The sequence below is a fragment of the Xiphophorus maculatus genome, chromosome 22 (assembly GCF_002775205.1).
Source record: "Xiphophorus maculatus strain JP 163 A chromosome 22, X_maculatus-5.0-male, whole genome shotgun sequence".
In the NCBI taxonomy this organism is placed as follows: Eukaryota; Metazoa; Chordata; class Actinopteri; order Cyprinodontiformes; family Poeciliidae; genus Xiphophorus; species Xiphophorus maculatus.
Window position 1 is genome coordinate 7225963 of NC_036464.1, and position 12700 is coordinate 7238662.

At 36.0% G+C, this 12700-nt stretch overlaps 1 protein-coding gene across 2 annotated transcripts in view; it reads right to left on the bottom strand.

Moving 5' to 3' along the window:
* Positions 1–12700, bottom strand: part of LOC102233463 (phosphofurin acidic cluster sorting protein 2-like) — a 52707-nt gene that overhangs the window by 29463 nt on the left and 10544 nt on the right. For both annotated transcript variants that reach the window (XM_014469734.2, XM_023327462.1), the window contains exon 2: positions 1121–1208. In XM_014469734.2, the coding sequence (XP_014325220.1) occupies positions 1121–1208 (88 nt within the window). The remainder of the gene's footprint in view (positions 1–1120; positions 1209–12700) is intronic.

Here is a 12700-nt window from a genome sequence, read left to right on the forward strand (position 1 = left end):
GAAAAGAGAAAAAACGATAAATCAAGCAAATGACAATTATTGAGTTTCTTTTCATTTATGAAATTAATTGATTAATTGCTTAGTTACAGGCCTAGTCACAAGTAGAATATTTTAACCACTATAGTCTTATTGACAAGAAGATAAACTGAGGATTATTTTCAGTTTAAATCTAAGCAGGTGAATGATTTGAAAATAATGTTATAATTTTGGTATGAAAACTAAGATAACTCATCAACTCTGCACAAATTGATCCCAAATGAATGCACGAATCCATCACCAGAAGAATGGCTGTATGAATAAATGCATTCAGACATGTTGAGAGATGCATGTGTGGATGGACGGAGGCATGCCTGGGCAGATAGATATATTGACTGATGCTTCAAGGGATGTATGAACGCACGTGTGAATTTAGAAATTGATGGAATGCTGAACAACATTAAACAAAGAGTTCAATATTAACTGCTGGGCTTATTTCCCATGTGAATGTACAATAGGCAGTGTGTGTTTCCCACTGTTTTCATGACAGCCTGAGCTGCTGCACAGTTGACATGGGGCTTCTGTCTGTCAGGAGTGATTCATGTCATGCTTTATACCATATTTTTTCTCTCCAAACAGAATTCTATGCTGCATCTTTAAGCTTGAGATAGCAGCCTTTATTTCCATAATAAATTACATAAAATTAAAATCCCCGTCTAAAAACCAGAATGTCTGAAAAGAGTGAGACATAATGTTGGATCCATTGTGGTTGATTTTATGTGGAATTATTAAATAATAATAAAAAGCAAAGATGACAAAGTTTTAAAGATAAATGTTGCAAGCACATGTATGCACAAGCAATCAATGCAAGATGCACAATCCGTCTTAAAGGTGCTAATGCTCCTGCTTAGAGCGGTAAGCCGCACTGCTACCTGAGTGGATGTAAGGCACTGGGGCTTTCGGCGCAGCTAAAGAGGGTTTTATCCTGCAGCAGGATTAGGTGAATGTCTTATCAACCAGGCCAACAATATAGAGCAGGAAGCAGACACAAAGTGAAGCACTGGGTTCAGGCTAAGATACGCCACTTTCAAGGGTCTTGACAATGAATCTTTTCTCATCACACATAGGAGGTTAAGTTACCAACCTGGATTTTGACGGCTATCGAAAGCGAGTTCAGCTCCTTATCCAGTTCTTTGAGGACGACCAGCTTCTTCAGTGTCAGACTGCACAGCCTGAGGGAAACAACAAACAGCAAGAAAAGCACTTAGAAAAAGTAGCACCGTCATTACAGGAAAAAAAAAATCAGTAGCAGGAGTCTGCACTAAGAACCGAGACCACAGATTATACAAAGCAGTCTTTTTTGTTGGATACTAAACATCAGAATTTTGTTTAAAATGAGGTAGAAAACATAATTTAACAATTTATATTGTTGGTTTGCAACAACACATTAAAATAAGAAACAGAGCCTAATGTGCATAGCCATCTGCTGCTTATGAAAAAATAGAAGTTTTGTCAGTTTTTAACATCAATACTTTTTATTGCCTTGAAAAACATACTGCAAAAAAACAAACAAACAATGATCTTAATTCCTGACTTGTAATAAAGAATACTTTTGGATATATACCAAAATTACTATGCTCCCAAATTGAAAACATTGCTGACAGGGTGTTGAATTATTAAAATTTTTAATTTATGAGTCCACAAGTGCATAAAAAAAGCTTCAATCTTATATGTTGTCACTGAAACCAGACAGAAAGTTCAGATAAATGATTGATTAGCTGCTACAAGCACATCAAAGACGACTCCTGCTCGCTGCCTGGTTCTGTTTCTGGCAGTGGGCTGGTCTGATTACTTATAATTTACTTACAACATGAGTCGATAGATGAAACTTAATGGCCTTCTCCCAAGATGGGTGATATGGATTTTTATCATAATTTTTAGCAGTATTCTTTGTGAGAACAATAAAAAAGTATATTCGGTTATAAATGTGTCAGTGTTTCAGTCATAGCCCCTCAAACAAAAATAATGCTCCAAAGTAAAAAATATTTTTCAAGTTGTGTCTCTGTACACCAGTTGGATCACATGGTGCAACTAAAATAAAATCTGATGCAGCCTGGTTTAGCTACAGAATTTAGCTCACTATTTCTACTACAGTATCAGATGCATAAAATGGTGGTGCTGGATTATTTACGTAAAGCCACATTAGGAATGCAAGACATATAAAGGGGATGATAAATATTTTACACATTTATAACTGTGCACTGCAGATATATTTGAGGCTTAAATAGTCAAACAGTTAATAAAGCAGGTGAATCATTGATGTTTGGTTACCAGATAATTAGCCAGCCGTGGCTTTCTTTGGCAGGATTTATGAAAGAAGCGCTGATATTTCAGCATTCCCAGCTCATCATCACTGTGAGCTTTCATGTCGTCTCTGAGGACCCAAATTCACATGTAATTAAAACAGTGTGCTGCTGACGGAGGGGTCAGATCAGATGCCAGAAATCCCTTTGTTACTAGACACAAGTATCTCCACTCCTGTCTGCCACTGTGTTTTGTTGTAAATGAAACTCATTGCCATCTGTTCTGGCCCGGTGCCCGGACGTCCTTATACTCTGCGCCAGTTCGCTTTGACACCCAAACAGTAATTTCAGACAGACCAGGTGTTATTAAAAAATACAACAAATATTTGGTTAAAGTAGCTACCAAAGTAACTACCAAAAAACTCTGTGCATTCCTAATGAAGTTTAGAAAAGATTGCTAGTACTGATGCACAAAAGATGGTTTCCCTGCCACTACCAGTCAAAACACAGCTCTGTACCAAAAACTATGTCAACAGTCAAGAGAGAAGGCATTTATGCAGGCGTCTCTAGTTCTAGATATCTACAAACACTCAGTGCAATGCAAAGATAAGTGACACATGTTCTCTCTGTGCCCCAGCTGATAAGCCCCTTTAAGGGTAATACCTCTGGCACATTTTTGTTTTTCCTGGTAAACCCTTCTGATTGACTGTTCATGGATAGAAATCCAGTTTATTGTTATATCTAGGAAACCTGGTTCCCTGTCGATCAACAGATTTGATTAGCGTCTGGTTAAATCTGTGGAGAGAAAAATACAACCGACAGCCATGTCTTCACTCTGGAAACAAAACTGCAAATAGAGAAAACAAAAATTTCCTCTAACATTTTGCTTCCTAGCTGTAGAATTTAATGTCTTTCATGTATTAATGTGGTTTTATTTTAACTATGACAAATAAGCCAAACAACCTCTAATTTTAGAGAGCTTTCACATTCCTACAAACAGGGTTCCCTACATATTTTTCATGTAAAACCTATTACTTTTCCAGGTTCAAATTTCCGGACTTCCTTATTATATTAAGGATGAATTGAGACTGAGCAGATGGTTCTCTGAAGATGAACCCTGATGTTTTGGGATATTTTGTATTTATTTATTCACACCAATAACTTCTTTACTTTGGTCCAAATCAGTTGATGATTTTGCTAACTTGTAACTTGTTCCAGCAGCTTGGTTTCTTTTCCCAAAGAGAAAGTGAAATAAAAAAAAAAACCTGTCATCACAAATCAGGCAAGAAAGTTTAGTGACCCGATGTTTCCGAAGTCAAGTTTAATCGTTAGCATGTTTCTGTATACTCTTTCAGGCAAAGTTATTGAATAAGTAAGCCAAATGATTTTGAGATGCGTTACAAGTCGCATATGGGCTTATATGTCACAAAAAACATGGACTGCCTTTCTTTATTCTACCACATACACGTAAATGGGGCACAGGAAGGCATTTCACTCAAGCTTGCAACATAAATCTACGTTGCAGCTACGTCGAATTGAGTCGCATTAACACTATACACAAACCACTCTAGAGTTCGTTTTGAGATCAACTCCTCTGGTCTTGGTACGATTTTTTGGTCTCCATGCTAGTGAGGTTGCCATGTTGACATCTACAGAAAAAAACAACATCAAGTGGGAAAATGAACCAGAATTTTAAACAGACTAAACATCTCATATGTAAAATCCTAAAACTCAGTCAGATTTACTCCTGCATGATGAAAGGAAAGATTTACTAGAGAACTCAAATTGAACCATATGAAGATGGTAAGACAACTGTAATTCCAATCAAGTCTCCTTCAAAGTAACATATACTGCAAGGAAATCTTTTACAAAATATAATATTATGTGACTGACAGACATTTCTAGTGACTGGCTGAACTTTACTGTCATCTTAAAATGAACAGTTTCATACTGGCGCCCAGTCAGAGTCTGAGCACTTCACAGCTTGAAATGTTTAATCTATATGCCATCGCTAACAGCAACAGAGCAGCCCTGCTTCATCTAAGCCCATTACTCTCTCCATGTCACTCACTAAATGCTGACCTTTTTTAGCCTTTACTTTGCCGTCGCTGGTCCAAAGCTGTGGAATTCATTACCTTTTGAAATTGCAGACCATCAATGATGAATTAAAGCTGTTTTTAGCACGTAGTATTAAAGCGACATCTTTAATACAATGTTTCTACCGATGTTAATTTGTTTTGATTTTATATGTCTTTATTCCAGTCTATGTTTTTAATTCTTCCACTAATAAATAGCACTTTGTCTTGGTAGAAGGCTGAAATTATTAATTGTTATTAATCGATTATTGAAGTAATTGTCAACTAATTTAGTAATCGATTAATCACCAACTGGAGTATAAAGACTCAAAAAAGGCCATTTACTGAAAATTTAAACTAGATTAAGCCAAAACTTTACAAAAATAAAAAGATACATACATTTAAGACAAAAACACCTTTGTCTGTAAATAGGCTATAGAGAAAAAAACTTCTCAAGTACCCAACTTTCAGCATCACCTGGTTCAGATTTACTAAAAGAATGCTGTTATTCCAATTTAGGCAATGAAATGTTTATTTTCTCATTTTAACAAGTAGAATGTAAAAATACAGAAGTTAAATCTGTAGATTGTGCTAATTTCTATGTGATAATCATCAAATTAATTGATTACTAAATTAAATGCTAGCTGCAGCCCTACCTGGTAGTGTCTGTTATAAGATGTGATGCCAGTAACCATTGGTTGATTGGCCATTAGAATCAAAAACTAGGGTGATTCTTCAGGTAAAACAAACTAAAAAAAAAATCCAAATTAATAAAATGCTCAACTAAAGTAGTTTTGAAAGGAACTGTGACATCTTGAAGAAGACAGGAGCACCAGCAGGAAATTTAATGCTACAAGTGAGTCCTTTAAAAAAAGGGATCAGCACAACAGAAAGCTATACATTAGAGAAGCAGATGAAATTTCTTGCTGTGCTCTTGGTTGAATCATTAAATAATCATAATACATTATTCCTCAAAGTGAAGCAGACAGCTACTGTTGAAACTAATGTGTAATGTGAGATAGCTTATCTGTGGCTACAACCATCCAACAATAATCTGGGCTGAACAAACAAAACTACTTATCAGGCAGGGCACTCACTCTGCCGTAGTTAAATATTTGACTTTAGATAAAACTGCAGCAATCGTGGGTAAAATGATGACTGTAGTATCTAACATGACTTATGACTCCTTTAAAATTAGAAGAAGATTAACATCATGTTTCACTACAAAGTGTAAAGTATTTTGCAATATGCAAACCAACCAAATATTACGGCACACAAAACAGTCATTATAACATGCTTATGGCTAACATGCATCTGCCTCTTAAGGCCTTCTTTACCCCAAACTAAGCATAAAATCCATCCAGAAAAAATTTGGTCTCTGCAGAGTCTGGGATAAGTCATGTGAACCATATCTAAGAGGTAAGGCTCTCCTCATTATCCATAAAGAAGCACCAAAGGTCTTTATACCGCTTTGAGAATGCACAAACTCTCTGTGGCGGTCCATTGTTTTGGCTGCAGTGTACTGTGACTGATTCAGATTAAATTTTATTGACATAAGAATGTCAATAAAATTCGACAATGAAACACAAATTGCATCTTACCAAAAACAATTTAGCAGCAATTGAATGACATATGGAGCAGTAATATAGAATACACAAAATGAATTGTATATAAATAGGTGTTGCTACAAAGATGTACCTGCCATGACTATAAATATGTTGCACAGTAGCAACAATGTATACATAGCTGTCCAATAACTATACAGTACAAAGGCTATGACTATAAATGTGTAATTCAGTAGGTGTACAGGCCCTCCGTAATGGTTGGTTTCCTTTCCTGGTGGCCTTCGGCTGAGTTGCTGCTGCAGATAAGTGAATGATCTCTGTTCTTTTTCCGTAGAGGATGCAATTTCTCCAATAATTATATCTTTGACCTCATCTCTTTGATAGACAGAGCTATTAAAAGGAGCTATTAAGACGGCTACCTACGAGCTCTCTCTCCGTTTTTCTATCACATAGATCTACTAACCTAGCAATTCTCAGATAAGTAACTGATAAGTAACCATGTCTCTTTCCTAGACATGGGTGCTAACAGAGCTAATGCTAAGCAATGTTTGTCATTGAATCAAAATGATTAAACAATACTGGTATTAATTTGATTTCTGTAAAATTATAGGTGAATTGGACCTATTTTCTAGTAATAAGCATTGAGAGTAACTATAGCTGTGCAAATAAACTGAACAACACAATTCAAAGTCTCAACTACAATTATTTTCTCTGTCAAAGCAATGCTAGAAATGGACTAAATATGGACAGATAGTTGGTAGTCAAAAATGCAAAATGACTGCAACCTCTGACATGTCTGGTTTTTCTCCCGCAGGTTTTGCTGATGACAAAACTTGGAACAGTACTAAGCCTTTTGTCTGCAGCTTTTGAAAATGATGACCCTGTCTCATGTGATAGCACAGTTTACATTACACTGACACTGCAAAGTTTTTAAACATAAACATACTTTGAAATCCTCGTGCCTTAAAACGTTTGGAAATGGAATAATAATGGATTATATGACTGTAGGCATCTGGGAGAGAACATAATTTATAGAAAGGCAAACTTAGACCTTAAAGCTTTGTCTGACATTACAAATGACATGAGCTAAGGCAAAATAAGACATTGTGTTGCATATCTCCAAAAAGGAAGTATCTTTAGATCTGAATCCACATAAAACATATATAAAACACTGTTGGTGTTCTTTTTATTTAACGAAAGGCCCGATGTACTGTTTGAAACAATGAATACATGGCTGTAAAAATTTTAGAAAACCGTCTCTTTGGTAGGAACTGATTCATGAGATCTAAATCATCTTCTTTCAAGGCCGTCAGCCAAAGAAATGCTTCCACTTTCAGAGTACATGTGGTCTCTATCACTGTTCTATTTCTGGACTTCTATGTGATAGTACAATTTCTAACAAAAACACTGTAATTTATGGGTCTCCCAAAAATAGCAGCAGTTGGAGCCAGGGGAATACTCTACAGTAAGAGATGGACTGATCAGGCTTTCTTCTGGCTGATAATAATTTCCAGTTATGTTCAGGTTCTGACCCATCAATTCTAATTTTGGACCATTCAAGTATTTTTCTAAGGGAAAATACATTTATTATGAATGCCACATACTTTTTGTTTTAAAATTATCTACTTTTCCAGACTGATACTTCTAAAGGTGATAGCTCCTGTTAGCCAGTTTTAAATATAAATTCAAAATGCCCCTATGAAATTCTGGCAGGTATTTCTACAATGTTTAGAAATACCAAACTCAGGCTGGATACATCGACAAATCGACCATGATCGACAGATGTGTGGACAGATGATACATGGAGGAACAGACGGACAGATTGATGAATGAACAAATGGACCAAAATGGACACTTGGATGATAAACACTTGAATGTATGAACACAACTCTATGGTAAAACTTTTAAAAATGGAAATATTTTTCCACACTTTCTTCATAAATTCCAGACTAAGACTAAACAAGAACCTTAACACTGCATGTCCCCAATCTTTATTTGGCTTAAATCAAAATTAAAGGAGTACATGTGTTAGATTGATGCGTTGATGGACGAATGATTTTGGCAGTTTTTAGTTATGATGCATTTACTAAATGGAGGAGAGGGGAGTAATTTTTTTTGGTATTTTACCTTCAGACAACGGGATATATAGTGTCTTTCCAATCCCTAACCAAATCATTGCTGCATATAAAAATAAAAAAATGAAAACTGTGAGAGATGTGTGAGATATGACGGCTTAAAAAGTGACTGTGCGACATAGCTATTATGCTCCGGCTGCTTAGCGATCTGACCCAAAGATACGGCAAAGGAGCACTCTGACTTTAACAATATCCTGACACAACAGAAGGGGCACTTTTGCTATTCTTTTCCCTGGTCAGCAATCTAGTTGATGTTTTGCCAGTTCCATGCCTTCGGATCACTGCACAGTATTTGTCAGGGGCACAAAGCTGGGGGAAGTGGTGAATGAAAGCTGAGTGATGTAACAGAGTGCTGGATGAAAAGAGACATTTTTTGTCCGGTATGTGCTCATGGGAGTTTCAGCCTTAAAGAAAAATTTTCCAGTAATACTTTCACTACTTTTAACAAACCATTTCTTGATTCTTTGTGATGAGAAGAAAGTCCGATTCAATTAATAAAGCATCCTGTAACAGAATGCTCTACATTAAATTCTCCACTTCTTCAAACTGAGTGGTACTGTCCTACATAAGTGGCAGATAAAAAAACACTCTGAAGAAAAGGCACTTTCTGACGAAAGCCAAAGTACTAGGTTATATAATAACGACACAGTTTGTTCTTGTTTCAATGTATAATTCAACCCAAATAAAAGAAACGCTGTTCTGAAAGCAACTTCTTTTGAATATTTTATTTGCCAACGCCAAGCACAAGTGCAACTCTATTCAAAATGGGGACTTGCAAAAGGAACAACTAAAATCTCCCCAGGCTACAAAACAACCACACTTACTGCATCTGATTTAGATTGTCAAAATACAAAGCTGAAAACCACATATTGAAACTATATGTTGTAAATCCCCAAAATTCATTAACACCACCATGAACAAGCTGTCTTTTTCATATATTTCCTTATTAAACTAAAAAGCAACATCAAATGGAAAGATAAGCCTTTTGTGCAAGCTGTGCAAAAGCAAGAAGATTAATGGTTAGTTATTTGGAAAAAGTTAAATTAATTTCTAGGCCAATAAAAGTGGCCCAAACCAGAAAAGACCAAAACAGTTTTAAGAGATTTACACAGTAGTGTGTGCCATACGAGCTTAGTCTGCACTTGGGCTTCACTCAAAACCTCTTTTAGACCCCAAATATCTGGTCATGTGTGCCAGATGGCCATATGCTGATTGAGCTTTAAATCCCTGAATGAAATCTTCTCATGGTCACAGTGCGGAGAAAAACATGAAGAGAGTAAACAAAGTAGAAGTCTCCTTTAAAGCAAAGCCAGAATTGTGTGATTGTCAAGTTTAACAACAACTAAAAGTAATATTCAAAAATGATAAGAATATAACCTTTGTGAGATAAATTTTAAAGAGGCAACCAGGTTTTACAGCTACAGTCTAGGATTAAGAGAGCTGTCCATGTGTGTTTAACAGGACTTATGAATGTCAATACTTTGCTTCCAGTCAGAAAAATCCATAGATCAGTATGGAAGTGTTGCAGAACCACAGAGAAAATACCACTGTAAAAAACTGTAGTATTTTTGTTCTACACAAAATACCATATTGTATGAAACAAAATAGCATTTTTTTCCTATACAAAATGGTATTTTGCATAGAAAAAAATACAAAATATTATTTAATCACCCTCAGAGTTGTACTTACTCTTTACTAGATAGTCAAGAGCTGAACATTGCTTTGTAAGACTGACTTAACTTTAACAGGAAAGATGGCAACATTTCATCACTGGACTTCATCGCAACCCGTTGAGAATATTTGTAAAGTCTTTCATTTATCATTCGTGTAACTAAGATGGTACATTTAAATTTAGTAGAAACAGATACATGGTGTTCATGAGGTATGATGAACATCACATACCTCATGATCACATACATGATGACCTAATTATGCAAGGTGTGTTGGCTGAGAGACATCTAAAAGTTGCACAATACCCGCCCATAAGACCTGAATTTGAAGATCCCAGTTCTGCACCATCAACAGGATTTGCTATAATTTTTAAAAGCACTCTCCAAAAATTGCAATAAAATAATGTGAAGAATTTGTCACACCAATTTTGAAGAGGGGAATGGTTTAGCTCTATTGTGTCTATTTTTATTATTTTGTACTTACCGTCTATTTTGTGCAGAACAACTGTTGCTGAGGATTTTAATTTGCAGCAGCGTGGAGGAGGATAGGTGTCATCACTTAGGCGTTAAACCATTAGAATAGGCATGTTATAAAAGACAAGGATATATTGAGATGAAACAATATTCTTGTGAGGCGGGAAGAGCTGTGCCGATAACTGTGGTAATACTCCATAATATAGTATTAGTGTGGTCAGGAGCCCAGCCATGGTACAATCCGACTGTTGTTGGGATTAATGTCATATTTTATGTAACTTTACATGGTACTGTGTTTTACAGCTTAGTGCCAGATTATATTCCCATCTGATTCAAACTAGAGCTTCTCTCACACTTTCAAAAGGATTACCAATAGTGAAGTGTGAATCACAGGCTCTGCTAGAACCTGATACCAAAAAATAGGAAATAGAGAATGGTAAACTTGTAGATAAAACACTATTTTATCATCATAAGTCAGTCTGTAAGTCCACACATTAGCAAGAGCTTAACAGAAAATACAAACCCATTGTGCATTCACAACCTCCAGGGATTTGACAGTAATTTTCAGGAACTCGGTGGAATGAATTTTATCTTTTGTTGCTGATACTGCTGTAGCTGACATCTCTTTTGTCTGTTTTCTATCCTTAAACCGACGAAGTCAGCAGGTTTGTGTTTGTGATGGACACAGAATACCAGATGAGCCACAGGACACCATACCACAGTTAAAAACATAGACAAGGCAGAAAATATGACATACTTTGTCTGTGCAACCTAACATACAGTTGATTCTCAATAAGGGTAGACCCTCTATCATTTGGTGCATGTATTTCTTGAATTCGCATTGTGTCTAAGCGACCAGATTTACAGATAAAGGTAAATCCTGTAAATGTAACTGCCTCTGACAATGTTATGACTGAGCTTTAAAATCCTGTTATGGTGGATGGCCTGTCTCACTAGAATGTCCCTGTCTGTCTCAAGAACAAAGCTTAATTTAAAACAATCTGTGTGTCAAACTAACTGAACAAATAAATGCAAACCTCTTCAGAGGAGATTTATTCTTGATACATTAAACAGTTTATATAGGGTGTGGTCCCCTGTTGGCACCCTGCAAATGTAGAAAAAGACATTTCACCTTATGAAATAGTTAGCAGAATGAAAAATGATCTTACGTTGATACTGTACCGAATTGTTGGTAATTTTGACTTCATGCGTGGTGGAAAACACTTTGCATTCCGAAACACTAATAAGTCAAGACAAAGAGATGCTTTAATGTTTTTTTTTTAAACAGACTCAATTTAAAATATTATTAAAGACCTCTGCTATGATTAACAGCTGCCACTTATTAACACATTTTTCAACTAACTAAACAAATTTTCCTCAAAAAATTAAAGGCAATTTTATTCAGGTTTGCATTTTTTAATTGAGCCAAATTGGAAATATTATGGTTTAAAAATAGGCAGAATTGATATTTATATAGTAGTTATAATGCCTAAATTAAGGAGACTGTAGGTGGAATAGTTGTCGTCTTGCAATCTGAATGTTGTAGGTTCAATTTCAGCATCTTCCTGTTACATGTCCATGTGCCCCTGGGCAAGGCACTTAACCCCAAGTTGCCAACCAGTCTGCATATCGGTGTATAAATGCTTCTCTAGTGCAAAGTGCTTTGAGTGGTCAATATGACTGGAAAAGTGCTTTATAAATTCAGACGGTTTACATGCAGACACCAAATAAATTAATCAAACATCAGTCCAAATTCCAGTAATCTGTAATTCCATTCTAGAGTTTACTAAAATATTTATGCAACTGATAGGCTACATGTCTAACTTAATAGTGCTTTCAACTGCATAAAAAAAAAAAAAAAAAAACTTGAAGTGGCTCTGGTTTTTCTGTCACTAACTCAAAGTACTTCAACACTGTAGAACCCCTCAACCTTTGAAAAACTTCTCCAACACAGCCAATTTCTCACAGAAGCAAACACTTCACCCACCGTACAGTTTGAGAAGAGATAACCAACAACTACAAACGGACTACTCTGACATATGCAACATGCATATGCAAAATGAGAAGACCCTGCATAGTTTATTATGTTGAAAGCATAGTAAATCAAAAAAGAAAAGGACATTTAAAAAAATAACATGAGCCAAAGGATTATTTTTGACAGTTGCTGCTTTTCTTTGAATCCTGCCAATTTTGACATATCTAGACATTCACAGCTGCTAGCAAGTCAGAGCAGACAAATTCTTCTCCGGTTCAATCCAATCCAATTCAAATTTCTGATGGTGGTCGAAGAACACCACTGGGAGTGAGAAACGGATCTGACAAAGCCTGCAAACTCAGCATCATCACAACATCCATCATCACAACATCCATCATCACAACATCCATCATCACAACATCCAGCAGAGTCAAAGCAGTGCTAGAGAACGCTTTTACTCCAATGGCAATACAGCAGACAAAAGAGCAGAGTATAGTGAAAGGATCTTTTTCTGTTGGGTGCTTTTG